The 22,504-nt window shown below is 49.5% G+C and overlaps 6 protein-coding genes across 6 annotated transcripts; 2 read left to right on the top strand and 4 right to left on the bottom strand.

The window, feature by feature from the left end:
* Window positions 1-6,124: 6,124 nt before the first annotated feature.
* On the top strand, window positions 6,125-6,968 carry LAESUDRAFT_717488 (uncharacterized protein; the record flags this gene model as incomplete). Its single annotated transcript, XM_040907344.1, has 4 exons — window positions 6,125-6,142; window positions 6,309-6,422; window positions 6,505-6,675; window positions 6,738-6,968. The coding sequence occupies 4 exons, from the start codon at window positions 6,125-6,127 to the stop codon at window positions 6,966-6,968; spliced, it is 534 nt and encodes a 177-aa protein (XP_040759224.1).
* Window positions 6,969-7,304: 336 nt separating this feature from the next.
* Window positions 7,305-7,771, bottom strand: LAESUDRAFT_731188 (uncharacterized protein; the record flags this gene model as incomplete). Its single annotated transcript, XM_040909991.1, is given in 2 exon segments — window positions 7,305-7,710; window positions 7,722-7,771. Coding segments are annotated over 2 exon segments (171 nt in total), but the record flags the coding sequence as incomplete, so codon positions are not given.
* On the bottom strand, window positions 7,462-8,181 carry LAESUDRAFT_731186 (uncharacterized protein). The gene has a single exon (XM_040909990.1). It carries the CDS (start codon window positions 8,129-8,131, stop codon window positions 7,802-7,804), a length of 330 nt encoding a protein of 109 aa, XP_040759222.1. The 5' UTR covers window positions 8,132-8,181; the 3' UTR covers window positions 7,462-7,801.
* A 1,423-nt stretch (window positions 8,182-9,604) lies between these two features.
* LAESUDRAFT_717487 (uncharacterized protein) lies at window positions 9,605-10,981 on the top strand (the record flags this gene model as incomplete). The annotated part of the gene is made up of 3 exons (XM_040907343.1): window positions 9,605-10,403; window positions 10,529-10,763; window positions 10,825-10,981. The coding sequence occupies 3 exons, from the start codon at window positions 9,605-9,607 to the stop codon at window positions 10,979-10,981; spliced, it is 1,191 nt and encodes a 396-aa protein (XP_040759221.1).
* Window positions 10,982-11,344: 363 nt separating this feature from the next.
* LAESUDRAFT_763736 (calcium-transporting ATPase) lies at window positions 11,345-15,212 on the bottom strand (the record flags this gene model as incomplete). Its single annotated transcript, XM_040913325.1, has 12 exons — window positions 11,345-11,650; window positions 11,705-11,907; window positions 11,966-12,118; window positions 12,175-12,312; window positions 12,376-13,108; window positions 13,160-13,404; window positions 13,464-13,625; window positions 13,690-13,834; window positions 13,888-13,961; window positions 14,017-14,297; window positions 14,349-14,683; window positions 14,733-15,212. 12 exons carry the CDS (start codon window positions 15,210-15,212, stop codon window positions 11,345-11,347), a joined length of 3,255 nt encoding a protein of 1,084 aa, XP_040759220.1.
* A 1,828-nt stretch (window positions 15,213-17,040) lies between these two features.
* Window positions 17,041-19,432, bottom strand: LAESUDRAFT_797560 (cytochrome P450; the record flags this gene model as incomplete). Its single annotated transcript, XM_040913983.1, has 10 exons — window positions 17,041-17,661; window positions 17,713-17,901; window positions 17,957-18,230; window positions 18,338-18,448; window positions 18,499-18,628; window positions 18,685-18,791; window positions 18,865-18,992; window positions 19,048-19,156; window positions 19,214-19,297; window positions 19,349-19,432. The coding sequence occupies 10 exons, from the start codon at window positions 19,427-19,429 to the stop codon at window positions 17,522-17,524; spliced, it is 1,353 nt and encodes a 450-aa protein (XP_040759219.1). The 3' UTR covers window positions 17,041-17,521.
* Between the last annotated feature and the right edge of the window lie 3,072 nt (window positions 19,433-22,504).

Here is a 22,504-nt window from a genome sequence, read left to right as displayed (position 1 = left end):
TACTAGGCATGAGTTTCCTCAAGGAGCATAATCCCGAAGTGGATTGGGGAAAACTCATGGTCGATTTCACCCGGTGCCCACAAAGATGCACACCCTCACAGGTAGCAATCCAGGAGGAGGACCTGGAAGGCACAAACATCCCCCACATCGAAGACCTGATGGAGTTCGTCGGTTCCCAGGAGTTAGGTGACAACTGGAACGACATGGACAGCTTCATTAGATGGGTGTCATTATCAGAAGACCCTGATGCACAAGCTGTAGCATCGCTCATTATGGGCCTTGACACCAAGAGGAATCAGGATAGAGCACCGCAAAAAGGAGAACAGGACAAAGACTACTGGTCAGCCTATGTCCCCATACACTTCCACGAGTATGGCAATGTGTTCTCCAAGAAGCAGTCGGGACGAATGCCCACAAGAAAGCCCTACAATCATCCAATCGAACTTGTTCCAGAGGCATCGTTACCATGCCCGGCAAAGTTATATCCTATGAACCTACAGGAAAGAAATTCGCTCGACATGTGGATAGACCAAGAGTTGGCCAAAGATTACATCAAGAGATCAACGAGTCCAACCGCAGCACCCGTCTTCTTCGTCAAAAAGAAAGACGGATCCCTGAGGCTCGTACGAGACTACAGGAACCTCAATGCAGTCACAAAGAAGAACAAGTTCCCAATCCCACGCATTTCGGACCTCATCGATAGACTCTCACATGCTAGTATATTTACGAAGCTTGATCTGAGATGGGGGTTCAACAACATAAGGATTAGGGAGGGAGACGAAGAGAAAGCCACCTTCATCACACATCGTGGCCTCTTTGAACCCACCGTAATGTACTTCGGCTTCTGCAATGCTCCTAGCACCTTCCAAACAATGATGAACACAGTCCTCGAAGACTTAATTCGCACTGGAAAGGTGGTAGTCTACTTAGACGATATCCTCATATTTACGGACGATCTCGATGAACACCGACGACTAGTGAAAGCAGTTCTACAGCGCCTCTGGGACAACGACTTATATGCCAAACCAGAGAAATGCTTCTTTGAACAGTCCTCAATCGAGTATCTTGATATGATCATCAGCAAGAACTCAGTACAGATGGACCCTGCTAAAGTTGAAGGTGTACTTGGCTGGCCCGCACCGACAAAGGTCAAACAAGTACAGGCCTTTTTAGGATTCGTGAATTTCTACAGGCGATTTATAAAGGACTTTGCGAAACTCGCACGACCTTTAACACTTCTCACCTGTAAGGACGTGCCCTGGCAATGGAAGGAAGAGCAAGACCAAGCCTTCAGTGCACTTAAAACGGCATTCACTTCAGCCCCAATCCTGCAACTCCCCAATGACACTGCACCATACCGTCTAGAGACAGACTCTTCAGATTATGCAACTGGTGCAGTACTCGAACAACTGGGAGAGGACAAGCTATGGCATCCAGTCGCATACTACTCTAAGTCACTCAACGAACATGAGAGGAACTATGAGATTTATGACAAAGAGATGCTTGCTATCATTCGGGCACTAGAAGAATACCGGCACTATTTAGAAGAACACTCAGAACCCATTGAGATTTGGTCAGACCATCTCAACCTTACATACTTCCGTCAGCCACAAAAATTATCCCGGCACCAAGCACGCTGGTCATTATTCCTCACAAGATTTAATTTCATCCTTAGTCACTGTCCTGGAAAGACAATGCTACGTGCCGATCCTCTGTCCAGGAGGCCAGACCATGAGAGGGGGGTAGACAGCGACAATTTGAACCAAATGCTGTTAAAACCTGAATTTTTTGCTATCAATGCGATTCGACCCACTCACGCATCTGAAGTTAATGATGCTCAACTACTGGAAAGGATCAAGAAGGCACTCACAGAGGACACGATGACCAAGGATTATCGTGCGCTTTTGACTACAGGACAGTGCAAATTTGGGAAAAACCTCGCAGAATGGAACTTTGAGCATGGACTACTGCTCCATCGCGGAAAGGTTTATGTCCCCAAGGATCAACAGCTACGCCTTGACCTAATAAAACTCCATCATGACACCTTACCAGCTGGACACCCCGGCAGGTTCAAGACGTTGGAGCTTATCACTCGGAACTATTGGTGGCCAGGAATGTCCGTAATGGTTAAACAATACGTACAAGGTTGTGACAGTTGCCAATGTAACAAGTACTCAAGAGAAAAACCATACAGACTACTACAACCAAACGAGGTACCAGGAGGACCATGGGAGATCATCACAGTGGATCTCATCACACAACTTCCTCCAGCCATGGACTTTAGGGGAGAAAAGAAAACGGCAATACTTGTCGTCGTGGACAGACTCACGAAACGAGCGCACTTCTATGCGACGGACGATACAGTCACCTCATCGCAAGTCGATAACGTATTCTATAACGAAGTCTTCAAACTCCATGGATTGCCGCACCAGATTATCTCAGACAGAGGTACTCAATTTGCGAGCAAACTATTCTAGGAGTTCTGCCAGAAGCTCGGTATAAAGTCAACAATGTCCACTGCATATCACCCCCAGACAGACGGCCAGACAGAAAGGGTTAACCAGGTGTTGGAACAGTACCTACGAATGTACTGTAATCACAGACAGAACGATTGGGTCTATTACCTGCCAACAGCAGAATTTTCATACAACAACCAGACCCATGAATCCACCGCACTTTCCCCATTCTTTGTCGAATATGGTCGACATCCAAAAATGGCACCAGACGTACACAAATCAATATGTCATCCCTCATTGGAACATCTATTTGCTCACTGATCCAAGGCACAAGAACAGGCAAAGGCAGCATTGGAAGTTTCAGCTTCACGGATGAAATGGTACTTTGATGAGAAAAAGGGAGAAGTCCCATTCAAAGTCAGAGACCTAGTACTACTCAAGGGAAAGGATCTCAGAGTAAAAGTCAAGTCCGCGAAGTTAGGCACACAAAACTTCGGACCTTACAAAGTACTTCAGAAGCTAGGCCCAGTCACATTCAAACTGGAACTGCCTAAGCAAATGAAGGTCCACCCGGTCTTCCATGCCAGCAAGTTGATCATGTATCATCAAGACACGGTCGCACACCATGAGCCCCCAAAGCCCCCAGCTATAGAAATTGAAGGAGAACCAGAATTTGAAGTAGAAGAAATACTAGACTCGAAGGTAGTAAGGGGAAGGGTCCAATACCTCGTCAAATGGAAAGGCTATGACCATTCCGACGACACATGGGAACCCCAAACAAATCTTACCAACGCTGATGAGCTTCTTCAAGAATTCCACCAGCAACACCCAGATGCAGCCAAAGCACCAATTAGGGTTGTCACCTTTGGTGGAAAACGCTTCGAACTATCCTCATACGAAGTTGCACCGATATCCACTCATAGAATCAACATGTCCGACCACCCGGATGAGTTCTTCCTATATCATAAGATAACAGATCTCGCCAAATCACCGAAAAAATCCTCAAATGAAGCAGCAGGATGGGATATTTATGCAGCAGAAACACATGAAATTCCCCCGCATTCACGAGCTGTGGTAGGAACGGGAGTCGCAATTGACCCTCCCAAACACACCTATACACGAATAGCTCCACGCAGTGGACTGGCTGCATGAGGAATTGACGTGGGTGCAGGAGTCGTCGATCCAGATTACACGGGAGAACTCAAGGTCGTACTAATCAATACAACAGATTTCGTATTTTCGGTCAAGCCGGGAGATAGAATAGCCCAAATAATCTTCGAGTATTATGCCGAAGGGCTTCCCTCCTGAAGCTACCAGCCGTTGCGAGCAACTCGAAGGAAAAACAAAGGTTTTGGCTCCTCGGGACAATGAGCCTTGAGAGGGGGGGTAGTGTCACAGATTTTTGCCACAAAGTCCGCACGTGACTTTTCTCACGCCACAGATCACGTGCTTCACCAACATCTCACGCCACTCAGCCACAGACGTGACGCGTAGAGATCAGATGATAGTCCACATCACATGTTATGGTCCAGACCCACGGATGATATGGTCAGATCTGTCTATTTCAGGATACAATAGAGGCACCCGTTTGGGAACAAAGGGAACAAGGACTATTGTTATGCATCAGCCTTCCGCTTCCTATTAGTTTAGCCAGAAGCCCAGATAGGCACGATGTTCACATCAGAGAACAAAGGGAAACCAAGATAGGCACGATGTGCACACGCATTACTGCAGCAACCATTGATCTTCCCACTCATTGTTCTACTTCCGGACATCCTATTGTTTCATGTACGGCCATTAGCTTATACCTGTAGATAGGTAGCTTAGGTAAGATAGCCTGCTGTACGTGTATATAAGACCAGCCATGTAGAGGACGAAACTTCAGATTGTTTCTCCTCGTCTACTACCTGTAGCACTCACTGAGCTCACAAGCTCCTTCATATATCTCTATCCCTTGCCCGCATCCACCACATCGACTAGTAAGTCAACAGGCTCTTGCGCCACTTAAGGGATCAGGGGGATACTTTGGGATCAGGGGGATCAGGGCAACACGTTCCACGTGACTGTCCCTTTTTAGTCTTTTTGATCTCTTGTTCGGTGTTACCGTGACACCTTTACTCGCTGCAAGGCATCGAAAGAAAAGGATGGACTTCACTTTGGCTCACCAATATTGGACTGTGGAGGACTGGAGAAGGGTGGTATGATCAGATGAGACAAAGATTAACAGGATGGAGTCAGATGGAAGGAAATGGGTGTGGAAGAAGCCAGGGGAGAGCCTCAGTGATAGGTTGGTGGAAGGGACCCAGAAGTTTGGAGGTGGGTCCTTGATGATGTGGGGCTGTATGGGCTGGGATGGTGTGAGGTATGCCTGCAAGATTGATGGCAGGATGGATGCAGACCTTTATGTCAGCATTCTGGAGGGTGAGCTGCAGAATAGCCTGGAGGATTGGGGTAAAACTGTGGAGGATGTGGTGTTTCAGCAAGACAATGACCCCAAGCACACCAGCAAGAAGGCCAAGGATTGGTTCAAAGACCATGATTTCAACACCATGCTATGGCCCTCTCAATCCCCAGATCTCAATCCCCAGATCTCAATTCCATAGAGAATTTGTGGGATCACCTCAAAAAGAAGCTTGCAGAGTATCAGGAGCCACCAAAGGGAATTACTGAGTTGTGGGAAAGGGTGGAGAAGGAATGGGAGGCTATTGGGAAGGAAGTGTGTCAGAATCTGATTGAAAGTATGCCAAGGAGGGTGCATGCAGTGGTGAAGGCAAAGGGAGGCTATACCAAGTACTGAAAGTACAAGTTTTGGAGAACCTGGATATGTGCCACAAAATTGTTGATACGAGTGACCCTCAAAGATAAGTAAATATCTTGGGATTGAAATATGGTAAAAATATGATTAGGACTGCATTATAAAGCCATGATGATATGCTTTCAAATGAGTTCTTATACAATGTAGTTGACCCATTGGTTGAGGAGATATTCACTATACAAGTCGAAGTGAGCAATCTTATCAACAGTTTTGTGGGTCACTGTATATAAAGCAATAAGTACATGCTAACAGCGAGAAGCATTGCAAATCAATGTCGAAATCATTACAGACTACTCACCATACACTGCCGCGGCCCGCGAGGAGGTACGTAGAAAACGCCATCGAGCGACGTGAGCGGATAGAAAGTAAGAAAGCTCAACAGGGGCAGCGCGATGATGAGGAGGGGCAAATGTTACATAAACTACTTCCTAAAAGGTGTCAAACTGCAGCGATGATTATTATGTAAGCCATTCATGTCCACATTCTGTCAATAGCCAAATTACTTTGTTATTTGGAACACGTCCACATTCTGTCAATAGCCAAATTACTTTATGTAAGCTGTTCGTGTCCACATTCTGTCAACAGCCAAATTACTTTGTTATTTGGAATATTGAACACTCCCCGAGGGATATAATGAGAAATATACGGATGCCACCTGAGGCAGAATGAGCTTGTATAGGCAAAGTTCGTGTTTAAACAGAGGATCAATGACCCGTTGACCTACAAATTCAACTCATTCTATTAAGACGCGGCGCTTAGAGAAGTGCGTTGATGGGAAAATAGCATCAACCAGTGGCTGGGCACTTGATCAATATCAGACGGCAGCATCACGATAACCTGTTGCCAGTGAGTCATGACAATCGGAGAGCTAGTGAGATTTATGTATGTGCAGAGATATCTGAAATAGGGTGGTTCTTCATCATCATTATGAAACACCCTATTTCGGATAGCTCTGCGCACATGGTCCTCGATTCTCAAGCATGCAAGAAATTCAGTATCTCTCTCTTTCATGCATCCTGCAATCTTGGTGCAACTAGCACACATTCTTGTATTGGGTGGTCTGGAAGCATCACAGTTCATCCGCCAGTGACGGTGTCATCGACACCTTCCTCATGCTCGCTGTCTATCTTGAGGATCAAGCTGCATTGGATGTCAAGTCTGCATGCTTGGACACCACGAATTAGACATTGTTCGAGCGATTGTGTCGGTCACGCATTTTGGTAACCTCAATAGATCTGGCAGAGTCCAGACAAATCGCTTCTTGACCTGCTGTCTATAGATTCTGTCCACGTCAAAGAATCCGAGTCCTCACAAGATGGATTCAATTTCACTGTGAGGTTCTCCAAGCCGGGCTCCCAAGCTCATCTGAATGTCATGCGATGCATCACTTTGGAGTTACACAAGGTATCTACATCATTTCCATTTCATCTTTATGGTTCAGCTAATGACTGGCTCCTTTACCGCAGGATGTGTTTGGCAGCTGCAGTTTATCTCGCTGTGCTCTGACACTATCGAGGAATATGAATAAGATGACCATTGACAACTGGAAGGATGGCTGGTGGATCGTGAAGGTATCGCTGCTAGGAACTAGCCCTTATGTACCATTCGAGTTGCAGCTGGTCTTCCTACATGGCCCTTCAGAGTCCTCTCTGCCAGTCACGCTGTCTCCCCTGAGAGGACTGTGGCTCGGTCTCTGAAACCTCCTGTTGTGAATCGTAACTCATGTCCCTTCACAAGAATCACTCCAAAGACATGAACTATGTTCTCCCAGATAACAATTAACACTTATTTGTGTTGGAATCTGGGCACGGAGCGCAGATGCGAGAGGCCCCGATGCAACCTGCGCCACCGACGTGGGAGAGTAGTAGCGTGCGTGTATATAATAGGGCACAGCTACAATGGGACGGGCCATCGGTTTGGCCCCATGGAGCCATCTTCTAAAGAGCGGACGACTCCCGAACTCCTGGCCGTGCAGTGGGCTGGCTGGGAAAGTCAACACAAACTGATCACCATTGACCAAGAGGCACTCACCGCAATCGACGAGAACCACCACTACGAGATTCCTGCTGGGGACCATGATGCTGACTGGTAAGTGATCCAGTTGGCAGGTTAAGGGCTGGGAGCTGGGGCAGGTCGCCGAGGTGTGAAGGCTGCAGGGCAGCTGAGGGACAGGTGCGATCAGGCAGAGGCGGGATCAGGAGGTCGAGGGCAGGAGGGTGAGGGCCAGAGGGTTGACCATGGGGCACCGCTGCAGTGATACAAGACACCAGGTGCAGGAGGTGGGCACTGCACGAGGCGGGCCTACCAGCGAGGTGAGGGTGGAGCAGGGCGTCAAAGGGCAGGCTGAGTGGATGCCGAGTGAGACAGGCCGGCAGTCCAATGAAGCGACACAGCCACAGCATGCGGAGCACTGAAGAAAAGCCGAGCGAGGCGCTTGCACGGAGCGCACATGGAACGGAGACTGAGACTCGAATCCAAGGGGCGTCGGGACTGGCGTGCAGACCGAGCAAGCGACGAGTGCATGGGTGTGCTATAGGAAGTCACCGAAAATGGGCACGTATGGGATGCATATGGTACGGAGACCGGGACCCAAGATCAGGGGGCGCCAGGACTGGCGTACGGACTGAGGCAGGCAGGGAAGCACATGGAATGGAGACCGGCATCCCTGGGGACAGGGAGTGCGGTACAGGTGTGTGGCCCACAATAGGATTGACGCAGCAGTGGCTAGGTCGAGGGGGCATGTTGGAATCTGGGCACGGAGCGCAGATGCGAGAGGCCCTGGTGCGACCTGCGCCACTGGCGTGGGAGAGTAGTAGCGCGCGTGTATATAATAGGGTGCAGCTACAATGGGACGGGCCATCAGTTTGGCCCCGTGGAGCCATCTTCTAGAGAGCAGGCGACTCCCGAACTCCTGGCCACGCAGCGGGCTGGCTGGGAAAGTCAACAATTTGTCCTGCAAAGAACATAAGGCATTATGTTTCTTGCAGAGCAAATAAGTGTTAATTGGATCGAGATGTGGTTTGCATGACAGCATTGGAACATTTGATACTCCTGACAAGCCATTGCTGAGGTTTGTGTTGAAGCAGAGGATCAAAGACCCGTTGACTTAAGCTTATGAACGCCACTTGTTCGATTGAGACATGGCTGAAAATGCCATCAACCGGCTTGATCATGGATGGCTGCAATAAATGGGCGCTTGTAAGATCATACAAAGTGACGTTGGGCGTGATCCAACGCCGGGGAGGAGTGACTGCCGAAGCGTGACAAAGGCCGCAAATCGGCTCAAACGGTGCCCGAGACGCCGGAAGGTTTGCGCCGCGCGAGTGCTTGTGTGACCTCGGAGGCGCCATGCGAATCAAATGTTCCTGCGTCTTCGACGGATGAAATTTGAAATCTAATAGCCATCCTTTCGGACCTGGCTCTATGTATGTTTTCGCGTCTGATTGCTTCTGTAGCGCCCTTCTATCAACGATTTGCGACCAAACAGCATCGCCACGAGAACGCGCCCTTTTAACAACAGCTTAGACCGAATGCATCGGCTTGTATCGGTTCGTAGACTATGATCGAGGGAATCTGATTCGTGTATGTTACTGATGATGAGAAGACATCAAGATGTGGCTCGCAGCCACCCATCGGCTTTATTGCGCAATGATGAAATCAAAAATGCAACGACACGAAATCCAGACCATATGAAAACAAATCGAAGGTGAAGCATCTGGGGCGCATGCACAAGGGGCATATTCTGCAAGTGGCCGCATGGTGAATGGATCAATTTCAGGTGCTGTGGCCACCAGACAAAGCAGCAGACGTTTACTGGGTGAAGGACCGGACCTACTCGGATGAACCGTGCCTGTTTGTGGCATACCTATTGTGTGGCTATCGGCCATTCTTGTTGGATATTCGCACCGTATGTGGCCAACACAGCCGCTAGACTGTCGATGTCCTCGTTTCCAATGACACTTTGATCGGCAATGTCCTCCTCACCCCTCAAAAAGCGCCGGACAGGCCGATGCCACGGATATGAGAGAAATTGTATAGGATTGCAAAAGGATATCAGCTCCTCTCGGACATGGACCGCCACCGTTCAATAATGTTCAATCGCCTTGTCAACGGCTGGCCCGAGCGCACCGCCCGCCATGTAATGTTTCAAGCGGAATAAAATGGGCCACTGGCCATTTGCAAGCGCGCACGTGTAGGAGTCAACGATCTGGCCAGGTACATGGCGCAGTGGCACAGTGCAGTTGCAGGATAAAAGCCCACATTCGGTGCGCCAAAATCATTTCAACGTTCCTGCCACTTTCCTTCCGCCCCCATTGTCACTGCTATCTTCAACATGTCTCCGACGGACAGACCTCAGGTTAACGTGGGCAGCGCTCCCCCTGCTTATGATTATCTGCACCTGAGTGCCACGGAGAAACCATTGACGGAGAAGAACAGCGAATATCCGGCGGTGGACAAGCTGCTCAGAGTTGTTGCCGAGCTACTGGACTCTGAACCCCCCGAACCCATTGAACTCGCTTCGTCTAAATCTTTTGAGCTCAAGTCGCTCCGCAAATCAGACCGTAGGCCTTTAAGATCAAACTTTGAAGGGACTGCCAGCTGGCGGACATCCATGAAGGACAAGCTTGAACAAGGAGTTACCGATATCCTCGAGGAGATCATGAAACACCTTATCCCGGATAGCTCTATTCATTCGGTCCTCGGCAAGTGTTCTCAAGCATTAGAGAAATTCGATTCGTCTCTTTCGCGCCTTCTGCAGTCTCGGTGCATCCGGCACACATTCTTGTATTGGGTGGTCTGGAAGCATCACAACTCATCCGCAAACGACAGCGTCATCGACACCTTCCTCGCGCTCGCTGCTCCCCTCGAAGACCAGACTGCGCTGGATGTCAAGGCCGCGTGTTTGCACACCGCGAATCACACCTTATTCGACCGGTTGCGTCGGTCACGCATTATAGCAACCTCAACGGATCCAGACGAATCGCTTCTTGGCTTGCTGTCTGCAGATTCCATTCATTTCAAGGAAGGAACCTTGCAAGACGCATTCGATTTCACTGTGAGGCTCTCCATGCCGGATTTCCAGGCTCGGCTAAAGGCCATGCGATGCATTAGTCTGGAGTTAATCGCGCGAGGTATTCACATCATTTCCATTCCGTCTCGTTCATTCGACTAATGGTTGGCCTCCCTACCTCAGGACGTCTCTGGCAGCTGCAGTTCATTACGCTGAACTATCGCACTATCAAGACATATGGATGAGATGACGGCTGGAGGGACGGCTGGTGGATCGTGAAGGTATCGACGGGCGGAACTAGCCCTTATGTACGATTCGAGTCGCAGCTGGTCTTCCTACATGGTCGTTCAGAGTCCTCTCTGCCGGTCACGATGTCTACACCAGAGGACTGTGGCTTGATCTCTCAGAACTCCCGTTGCGATTCTGATGGAGACATGAATTACGTTCTCTCAGATAATGCCTTTTGTGCTTTGCAGGACAAGTCAGTGTCAATTGCTTTGAGACGTCAGATACTTTGATTCACCAGATGGTTTGCATGACAGCATTGGCGCATTTGATACTTCAGACAAGCCTCGGGCCCTTGAAGCCGAATGGACTGTGAAGATCGTCACTGTTACCAATGTCTGCACGAACTATGCAGATTCCGACATCCTGTCATCCGAAGGCGACGAGGAACCAGACTTGGACACCTGCGAGTAATAGTGTTATGACAATTCTGTACCTGACTGTACCTGACGCATTTTACTGTCTCTTCGACCTGGATTAGCAGAGAGCAAGTATGTAACATAGAGTGCCTTCATCATGGAGAGTTCATGGAGTTTGCAACGATGACACACTGCTCGGAGATCCTTACGAAGCGTCGAGTTCGAATGATACGAATCTTAGGAATGGAAACAGATTACGTCTTCTCTTCTCTTAGTCTGAAGAGCAATGTATGAATGTGTATATGAGTAGTACTGTTATTCCGATTCACAACATCCTCTACTGCACGACGAACTGTACAAGTCTACCCAGCAGCCATGTTTTCGTAAGTAGATGTATACACACAAGTGCACGACCATCTCATGCAAGCTCCTCGACAGTATTGGCATACGAAGACGTAGCAGCTATCGACCGCTCATAGCGGCGCCGGACCTCGTGCAATCCAAATGACATCGCCGCAATTATCAACACCCGCGACAAATCTGTCCAACCTAATGCTTCTGTCTGGAAGATGGTTTGCATGAAGGATACGTAGATGAGTGTCAACTGCACGAGGAAAGATACCGACACCGTCACGACCAGCATGCGATTTTGGAACAGACCGCAGCTCAGCCCACGATTTTGCACAGCAGACACGAGATCTAGCAGCACGAAGCAAGTGAATGTCTGCGCAAATGCCTCACTTCAGCTGTGGTCACTATGAAAAACACCGCTTCGTACCATTGTTTGTTCTCGTCTCGACATGTCGTTGTCAGACACGGCGAAGAGATAGATGGACAGCGTTCCGATGACGATCATGCACGCGGAGAATAGTATACGGTACATAAGCTGTTTGCTGACGATTGGCTCGTCTTTCTTTCTCGGCGGTCTTCGCATGACTTGAGGGTCCACGGGATCGACTCCCAATGACTGACTCGGTGGCCCTAGAAACCATAAGTTGTTCACTATTTCCCTAGTACAGTACAGCAAGACACAACCTACCATCCATGAGAATGTTTATCCAGAGAATCTGCATAGCATTCAACGGATTGCTCAAACCGAACATCGTACTGATAGTGATCAATGATATTGCAGCGACAGCTGTGCTGAGCTGGAACGAGAGGAAGTTCTGGATGTTGTGGAAGATGGATTTTCCTTCAAAGGGATGAGCTATTTGTTGTCTCAGACATGTGTACCACAGGGATACTTACCTTCTTCCATCGCCGGCAAGATCGTGCTGAAATTGTCATCTACAAGAATCATGTCCGCAGCTTCCTTGGCCACATCTGTCCCGCTTTTGCCCATAGACACGCCGATATCCGCCATTTTCAGGGCTGGTGCATCATTGACTAGAAACGTGCAAAGTCAACTGCCAAATTCTCAGCTAATGCATGCGGAATATCATCACATACCACCATCACCGGTCATGGCCACGACAGCCCCACGGGCCTGGAATGCCTCCACAATCGCCATTTTATGCTTCGGAGTCGTCCTTGCAAACACGCTCACTCCACCCACGGCTTCCATGAGCTGTGTCTTCGACATGCGATCGATGGCCTGGCCGGTCAGACATGCGACAGCGTTTCTCGCATCCACCCGCAAGCCGAGCGCCCTAGCGATTGAAAGCGCCGTCTCCTCCGCATCGCCGGTGATCATCACCACCTGCACACCACCGGTCTGCAGCAGTGCGATCGCGTCCGCGACTCCCTTCCGCGGCGGATCGAGCATGGCCTGGAAGCCGACGAAAACCAGATTGTTCCTCGCACGATCCTTCTGGACTGTGTTCAATAAAGGCTGAGGCGTAGACGAGCGCGTAGTAGGGTTAGAGGCCATTGCCTCTGCGGATCCATAACCATATGCGATTGCGATAACACGCATTCCACGGGACGCGGTGGACTGGGCCCTCGTCAAGATGACGTTCTTTGTGTTGGCATCCAGCGCAGGGGTAGATTCGTCTGAGACGTAGTAAAACTTACATCGATCGAGAACGGCGTCGATAGATCCCTTGATGTAGTACACCTCTTGACTCACTTCCTTGCCAATAGAGCCGTTGACAACGGGCGTCGACGAGGAGCCATGTACGCCGCTTATAGCCATGTATTTGTGCTCTGAGCCGAATGATACCTCAGAACGGCGCGTGAATTCCTGTTGTGCCTTTATGAGGAGATGTGAGGGTAAATAATTAAGAAGACGGACCTGTCGGGAATCAGGAATTCCGAATACGGAAAGTACATTCAACAACGCGACATCAGTGGAATGCCCGATGTACGACCCATCCTCTTTCTTGCTGGCATTGTTGCAGAGAGCCCCGATAGTAAGTGTTCTCCTGATGGCACTAGATATCTGATGAGGAGGAGGGACCGGACCGGCCATATTGCTGTGAACAACTTCGTCAACAGAGTAGATCTCCATCACTGTTTGCTCGTTCTTCGTCAAAGTTCCTAAACAAATAATCAACCTCAACGTTTTGTTCTACCGGAAGGTGGCAGAGGCCACTCACCCGTCTTGTCTGAACAGATCACCGACACCGAGCCGAGCGCCTCCACCGAATGCAGCTTCTTCACGATCGCTTTTCGGCGTGCCATACGCAGAACGCCCAACGCGAGCGTCACCATGGTCACGATCGGCAGACCTTCCGGGATGGCCGCGACAGCAAGGGATACTGTACTTCTGTAGCATCAGCAATCCGAGCTGCGAGAAGAATGCAAATAGCATGCGGTACGAACCTCCGATGGTGAACATGTCCAGCCATGAACGGTGCTGCAGCACGCCGATCACACAGATGATGCCGATGATCGCGAACGATGCAATGGACAGTTTCTTGGCAAGCTCGTCCATGCGAAGCTGGAGCGGCGTGCGCTTCTCTTCCACCTACGCGCGGTGTGAAAATGAGCTTATCAGACGCGAACTAGAGGTAGGCGTACGTCCTGGACCATTGAGAAGATCACGCCGAATTCTGTCTGAGTACCGGTGGCGATCACTACGCCAGAGCCCCTGCCTGCGCACCCATGTTTCATGAACTTTCAACATCTCGAGCGGTCCTTTACACTCACCGCTCCGCACGAGAGTGCCCATGAACGCGACACACGTCCGGTCCGCAACGGGCACCGGCTCATGCACGCCACTGCCGTTCGCAAACGCCGACGCCTCAGATTTGCACGGCTCGACGTCTTTCCGCCTCGCAGCCGTCTCTCCCGTCAAGCTGCTCTCGTCGATCTCAAGATCGACCGCGGTGATAAGACGCACGTCCGCCGGGATGCGGTCGCCTGTCGTAAACGAGACGATATCACCGGGCACGAGTTCGTTCGCAAGCAGGTGCAGGGACTGGCCATCTCTGCAGTGGATGAGCGACGGTAGGGGGATGCAGAACAGCAGGCAGACTCACCGTGTCAGATGGCAATGATGCGGAACGAGCTTGTTCAATGCCAGAAGGCTCTGTTCCGACCGCCGTTCTTGCACGAAGCCGACCGTGAGGACAATGAGGACCGCGACAGTGATGCTCACCGCGTCGTCGACGTTGCCCATGATCGCGCTCACCACCGCGCTCCCGCACAAGAGCAGCGTGAGCGGGTTGTCGAACACCGTCTTGATAAACTTGGTGAGCAGCGGCTCCGGCGCATCCACAGAGAATTCATTGTAGCCGTGCCGCTCTAGCAGGCTCGATATGATCGCTGACGGAAGCCCGGTCGACGGGGAAACGCCGAAGTGCGCAAGGGTGTCCTGGATGCCGTCTGCATACATGCCGACGACGAGAACATCTGTCACTCACCTCGACCGTGTAATACGCGAATGTTGCAGAGGGAGTCTGGGGTGGTGGCTCCTTATCTGTCATCGGAACCTTATTGTACCCTTCCTGCTTGCGTGGAAACCATGTTCTGAACGCGCCAACGCTGCGTTGCCAGAGCCCCGACGGGCCTCCCACTTCGGCGACAGCAGCACGTATCTCGTCCAGCTTGGAGACGGCACCTGCCGAGGCGGGCAGAGGCAGGCCGAGCCGACCCTCATCGCGATGCCTACGCAAGGTTGTGCTGTAGGCGAAGTGCGATGCAGCATCCGCGCTCGCGGGCAATGGATCTTCATGGTGTCCGCCTGAGAATGGTGTGAAGTACGTCGACGCGGGAGGACTTGCAGTGCGCTGAGGCGGATATGCGGATGCTCGTGCGCTGACAGCATGGCGGGAGGGTGCAGAGGCACTGGTAGTGGCGGAAGGAATGTTGATGGCTTCGTGCGACTGAGAGCGTTTGATCATTATTCGCATATGAAGTCCGGCTCCGATTCTGATGGTGAATTACTATGGTCGTGTCTATCAAAACCAAGATGCTGCTTGATCACCAACTATCAGCTTGCAGACAACGCAGCCGGCCAAGAACAGTAGCTCGAATGAAACCTACGCGGAGAAACGACTCACTCGTCGCCAGTCGACCTCCAGACAGCTCTCCAGTTCCTCGACGATGGATAACAATGGTTTAGCTCTCGAGAGCAGTCTGTCGTTGACAATTCTGAAAACCGTCCCATGAGCACATTTTTGCATGCGAACACGTAGTCAACCAGATTGAGCGACTCACTCAGATTCCTATGCAGGGGCAAGATAAGCCTCCAAGATCATATACGTTGAAACGCTCAACGTCAACTTTGGCCTCCCCCGAATGGAATCTTATCTGGTTCCCCGCCTTTTTGACAGGCTGTCTATACAATTCTATCAAGCTCACACGCGAGCTTGGCCACAGCACTCAGAGCGCTCACCTGGTGCAGCGAACGACGTCCAATTGTAACGAAATTGCAGCTGGTTGCTACGAGGCCCGTAATAGTCGATAATTATTGGCAGAGAGGTATAAACATGAGTGAGATTGCGATTTGTGAGGCGACATGTTCGTTAGGATGCAGTGGCTGTGTACTTTCCGTTGCGGCGCCAAGACCAAACACACGTGGCCGACTAGCCTAAGTGCTCAATCCTAATTACACAGGTTCAATTCTGATTTCTGGAGTACAAATTAAGCTGGCATTGCAGTGTGGGCTCTCTCTTTGGCTGGTACTACCGCAAGTGGTGCTGGAAAATGGACCATATAGTGCCTTCATGTAGTACCGCCGCCGGGCCGCAAAGCTGGTATATGTTCGCATGCGCTTCCTGTTTGCTGACATGCTCTCTCACCGCCATGTGCTCAATACTATTAGCTGAGGTCAACTTCGCAATGTTTGTATGTCTATGGGCTTACACAGCTAGAGAAACCACTGTCATCCAGGTCGTTTACCAGTGATAGACTTGGTAAGCTAGTAGTTCACGGTTGCTTCTTCCATTGCGAGCAATTACGTACTCGAGGCGCATCGTGTGAGTCTGTCTCACAGTTGCTTTCATTCCGCTGACGATACTTATAGGAGTAGATCATCATTGCATAAAAAAGCATAGCGAAGACGCTACTTGCTCCCGTTTATAAACTCTGTTTTATCTCATGAACATTGTCACAGGGTCCGACCATCGTCTCACATTATATGAATAAGCCAAAGCAATTACAGAGATAGCTCGACGCCTTTCGGTCGCTGCTTTTAACGTGTAAATTAGCCGGAGAGGAGTCTTTCATGAGCGTCCTATCTGCTCCAGGCAGAAGAAAGGATAGCTCCGAGCGTTCTCGCTGCTACGGTACAGCCCCTGATTGAAGTCTTGAAGTGAATGCTCTGGTGAGCCTCATTAGTAGGAAGCGACTCCAAACCGTTCCAGTTGCTGCCAACGAGCTTAGCCTCGTGCATCCATGGGTTTGCAGACATCAACCCGTACAGCGTATCATCCCTGAAGCTACGAGCAATGACGCGTTCGGATCAGCAGCGCGGCTGTGTTAACATTGGCTGATGATCTACTCCAGAGAAAGGAAAGGCCCAGTCACAACAAGGGCACCTCTACCGCACGCGTGTAGAGGTGTGGCGATTTTGGCCCATGGCAGGAGCGAGCCTGCTCCTCCAGATCTGATTATCGCATTGCTGCGACGATACACGCTCATAAAATTCAGTAGGTCGTCCAATGGGAAAGTGCGATCGGCTGCTCACTTATGACCACAAGGTCATCGTTTACCTTCTATTTAGGTTGCATCATCAGACATTCTGCAATTTCACGACAAGGACAATATAAGCGGGCGCCGTATTAGGATCAAAGATCGCATTCACATCCACAGGAAAGGGGTCGGGACCTCCAATTTCACGGATGCAATCTCCTTCAGCCCTTGCCTCCGTCGACCATCTCGAAGACCTTCGCTCTGCCTCCATCCACACCAACAGCAAATGATATTCCACTGTAAAAGATGGCTCAATGTCTGAGGTGAAGTGTACCATCTGTCACATATACAGCCGGATCTCATTGATTTTCATGGCTTCTATCATCGCTCATAAGGTTCTTCCAGACATCGCCGATAATCATCGTGAGCTACCGGTACACTATTCAGTTGCATCCGTGATATGAACAAATGAAGAAGAATCGCTATATCCGGACTTATTCCTTACACACAAAGAGACGTTGGACGTGCTATTTTACACTCTTGGAACCCCATCTACAGCAATCCTCATCGGTATACCTCAAGGATACAGCGGCTCTAGTATCAGCTCGCCTTCCGGAGGAACCGAAGTGACATTGAGCGGATCGATGACCGTGAATGCGTCTCCTTCAAGACGTGGAGTTGCTCTGCAAACCATTGACCAAACTATCATCTTGATTTCTGTGACGTCCCACAATAAGACACCGAAAGTTTGCATTGAAATATGCCTACCTGTGACGGCGAGGTATCTTCCAGGGCAAGCCCATCTTCCTAATCCGAACGGGAAATAAATTGAACTTCCCATGACAGCAGATTTCGCTTCGGATTCCTCCCACCGTTGCGGGCGGAATATTGATGCGTCAGGCCCATGGTACTTGGTATTCTCGTGAGAAAGAGTGGTGAACGGTAATACTAGACTGCCTGTGAATAGAATGGCAGTGAGCATCGTAAGAAAATGGAGTAGATGCACTCCTACCCTTCGGTATCTTAAAACCGGCGAGAGGTACATCCTCAGTTGTGCATCGGCAAACCCTGAGCGTATCGCCTTTCGTCCGCAGAACCTCCCGAATAAATGAGTCCAAATGCATTGCTTTCTTGAGCGTGTTGTATGCATCCGATATATCAAGGTCATGGGTCAACGGGTCAATGTGATCGTGCATCTCCTCTTGTAGGCTTGCTAGGTGCTCCTTATGGATGGCGAGCTGGAACATGACCCACACCGCCACAGAAGCACTTTCAAATGGTGTTTGCTAACGTGCCATACATATATATTAGAGATGAACTGACGTTTGGTGCACTGACGCGAAAAATATCCTTTATCGTGAGCTGTGATTTTGGTGCTTAGATGTATCTGGACATAAAAGCTCTTCACTAATAAAATTGACATGATTCGAATAGTGGAGAAGACACTGACAGAACCGGTACCAGGATCGGCGTGCTTCATTGCCAGATAGGACAAAAGTGTAGGCTTACAATTGGATCAGTCAGTCGATGGCGTCAGCAGTGGCAGCAACCTACCTTGAGATGTAGACTATCACCCATCAGTACGGCATCCTTATTCCACCTTCTGGCGCGTAGCTGATTCCAAATTACTGGACCCAGGATGCGCACAAAAACACCTATGATAGACGTGACAACGATGCGAAACCTAACGTCCCATTGTGAATGGCTCGGAACAATCGATATGATAATGTTAGAACATACCATGTGCAAATACGCCAAACGGAAGGAAAGGTCCTAGCGAACGGAGAAGTATTCTGATAAATACCGACCACAGTTGCGATGTCCGCTGCAATCGTCAGTGACAGTTTCTACGTGCTTCTCTTCCACCAGTTCCTGATGCCATATCAGATGAGAACAAGGAGATTGAGATGCGCCGTGTACTACCTCTCCCAAGGCCACTATAATCATGGCCTCCGCAATACTGGAATGAGCATAATGGAACATATCCACGGACGTTCCTGAAGCATGGTCCACTAGTTGAATTGCCTTGCGAATGAAAACGGGAAATACTATGTATAAGGTGAGCTTCATATTGTATCTGGACGATAGTTCAAACATAATCACTCCGTTCTGCTATATTCTCGAGTTGATTGTTGATAGCGTTTTGTACAAGATCGTCGACTTCTGAGTAGAACCAAGGGAAAAAAGTGAGGACATAATGCATGTTGAGAATCTAGAACAGACATTCCGCTCAAATGACATTCATAGTAACAATATAGAAAAGACGTACACTTGCTGTTCCTTGCACGAAACTAAATTGGGAGTCGGCAGTGAGGACCGCCGAAGTCAAGGTATCGTCAACAATATACTCCATCTGAGAACGGCGTTGTGAGCGCATGCACCATTGGCAAATGCAGTGACTCACTCGACCTTTGCGCTGCACGCGAATGATAGGCCCGTATGCGTCTAGAGCCTTTTCATACGCTTCTTTCGGCTTGGTAAACATATCCGACGCCTATTTGCATTCAGTCAATTGCGCACAGAATGGAACAGACACTTGACATACAGGCATACTGAAAAGTGGCGGAAGGCGTTCGGGCGAAACCCTGGCCTGTTTCCAAAGTCGTTGAATAAGCTTCCACGAATGCGGATGACTCACCCTCCGACCGCGCAATGCAGTCACTGCTCTCCAAATGAGAAGCCCCATGATAGGAGCGACAAGCAGCATGGCGGACATGACACGCAAACGGTCTTGGAGACTCTGTGCACCGTTGTGCAAGTATCACGCTGATATTTATACGCTTTCAGGCCTGTGCATGTTACGCACCGGAACAACTCAACATATGGTATACAGGCCCACGTCAAGCAAGCTTTCTTCTTCCAAGTCGGTCCTAACCGACTACACCATTCATCAGGAAAACTTAAATATTGCTTTTGAGCCCCCTTTAGCGCTTTTTTGGTCCAAAAAAGGTATTAAGCCCGAAAAGCATGGGAATCTTCTGGTTCTGCGCTTATTTTATCCTTTTTCATGGAAAAGTCACACAGAAAGCGCCGGAAAGATCACGAGAAATTCTGTTTAGAGACATTAAGCCGGAAAGCCGAGCTTCGGCTGATTGAGATGCTCACCATCCTTTCTATGGTGGGTGCCGCCGGACAATATGGTTGAGAAATTATCTATACAGAAATTTCTTATAATGAGTTCGAAAATTTCTTTTGAGCCGCAGAAATTGCCACGTGGTTTCCAGAACTTTTGCCACGTGGCTAAGAAAGGGCATGCGAGCGCTTGATCATCCCGTAGGCGCAGTTCCTGCACGTGCCATTAGCTCCTGCATGGACTGTGGTATTCCCCTCAGGCTCGTCGTTGTCACTGTCACTGTCATCACCACCGTCGCAGCCATCGCCATCACGAGCGCTCGTTCAATATTCAATCATGGTCACTGTCACAGATTTTTGCCACAAAGTCCACACGTGACTTTTCTCATGCCACAGATCACGTGCTTCACCAATATCTCATGCCACTCAGCCACAGACGCGATGCATAGAAATCAGGTAATAGTCCACATCACATGTTATGGTCCAGACCCGTGGATGATACGGTCGGACCTGTCTATTCCAGGATACAATAGAGGCACCCATTTGGGAACAAAGGGAACAAGGACTATTATTATGCATCTGCCTTCCGCTTCCTATTAGTTTAGCCAGAAGCCTAGATAGGCATGATGTTCACACCGGAGAACAAAAGGGAAAACCAAGATAGGCACAATGTGCACACGCATTACTGCGGCAACCATCGATCTTCCCACTTATTGTTCTACTTCCGAACATCCTATTGTTTCATGTACAGCCATTAGCTTATACCCGTAGATAGGTAGCTTAGATAAGATAGCCCGCTGTACGTGTATATAAGACCAGCCATATAGAGGACGAAACTTCAGATTGTTTCTCCTCGTCTACTACTGTAGCACCCTACTGAGCTTACCAGCTCCATCATATATCTCTCACCCTTTCCTGCATCAGCCACCTCGACTAGTAAGTCTCAGGCTCTTGCACCACATAGGGTTCAGGGGGATTCCTTGGGATCAGGGGGATCAGGGCAGCATGTTCCACATGACTGTCCCTTTTTAGTCTTTTTGATCTCTTGTCCGGTGTTGCCGTGACTTTAGAAACAATCTGACATTTTCTGCGCCCTGCTTAGTGTTGAACACAAGCGGCCACGTATTTTCAGCGCAAGCAGTTTCAGCTGTAGCGCGCGGCTTTTTTGACATACATTCCAACCCAACTTCTACCAGGCATGAGCCTCAGCAAGACATTGAGCAGCCCAAGGCAGCAAAGCGCAAGGCCACCAAGGCAGAAGATCCTTACGCCGGCTACAAATGCCTCGAGGCCAACAAGGAGTGAGGAAGACTTCTCACTCTAGCATCTTTAGGCGCATCCTCTACAGACAGGCAGTGTGCAGCGGCCAGGGTAGTTGACACTACACATATCAGAGTCCAAGGCATCATCTGCCGACCTCGCAGTCACACCTCCCCCACTCGAATGCTACAAGCCCAGAAAAGGATGCCTCACTACAGGTGGTTGAAGGCCAAGACCACCCCCAGAGTTCATCACCTCCAATGTCGTTCCCCCCATCATTGTTGCTCCACAGCCAGTGCGACCCCTTCCCAACTTTGTTAAAGTCAACACACATGCACGACCTATTCGCCCTCTTCCGTCCAAAGTCAGGCCCACCCTCCACATTGAAACACTCAAGAAGCAGGTCTCAGCTACCCGCTTCAGACTACAACTGATATTAGGAGCGTTCTGCGGGAGAATTGATCAGGACAAATGAAAGAAGGTACAACTCCTCGCATCAGAGTTAGACAAAGTCTGCGCAGACCTCTACACGGGAACTCGTGAATACACCTTCATCGACAAACAGGTCATCAACACGTGCTGCCTAGAAATAGGCAGGATCAACTTCAAGGAGATAGGAAAGCAGCAGAGGTTGGACGAGATCGTCAGGGAGATTGGGAAAGTCAAGGACAAGCAGTACCTAGGCTTTATTTTCTATTAGTTTACCTACATCTACAGTGAGCCACAAAACTGTTGCAATGTTTGCAACAGTTGCATTGTTTGGCTTATATCTCAGGAATTAAAATCGCTAAATATGCAAATATATATATCATTAGAAAGCCTATGATATGAACTTTCAAATGGCACCTGAATGAAGTAACTTGGTCTACTGGTTGGTGAGATACAAAATATTCTTTACAAAAGATGCATTGCAACAGTTTTGTGGCTGACAGTTTTAGATATAAAAGTTTCCAACTTCAGTACTTTGTGTAGCCTCCCTTTGCCCTCAACACAGCTCTGACCCTGTCTGGCATACTGTCAATTAAGTTCTGACAGACAGAAGCCTCAATACCATTCCATTCCTTCTGTACCCTGTCCCAAAGGTCTGCAATTCCTCCAGGTGCATTTTCAAATGCTGCCAGCCTTCTTTTGAGATGGTGCCAGAGGTGTTCTATGGGGTTGAGGTCTGGATACTGTGCAGGCCATACCATAGTCTCAAACCCATGCTCCTCTAGCCACTTCCTGGCTT

Source organism: Laetiporus sulphureus (genome assembly GCF_001632365.1).
Source record: "Laetiporus sulphureus 93-53 unplaced genomic scaffold LAESUscaffold_60, whole genome shotgun sequence".
Classification (NCBI taxonomy): domain Eukaryota; kingdom Fungi; phylum Basidiomycota; class Agaricomycetes; order Polyporales; family Laetiporaceae; genus Laetiporus; species Laetiporus sulphureus.
This window is presented reverse-complemented; position numbering and strand designations above follow the sequence as displayed.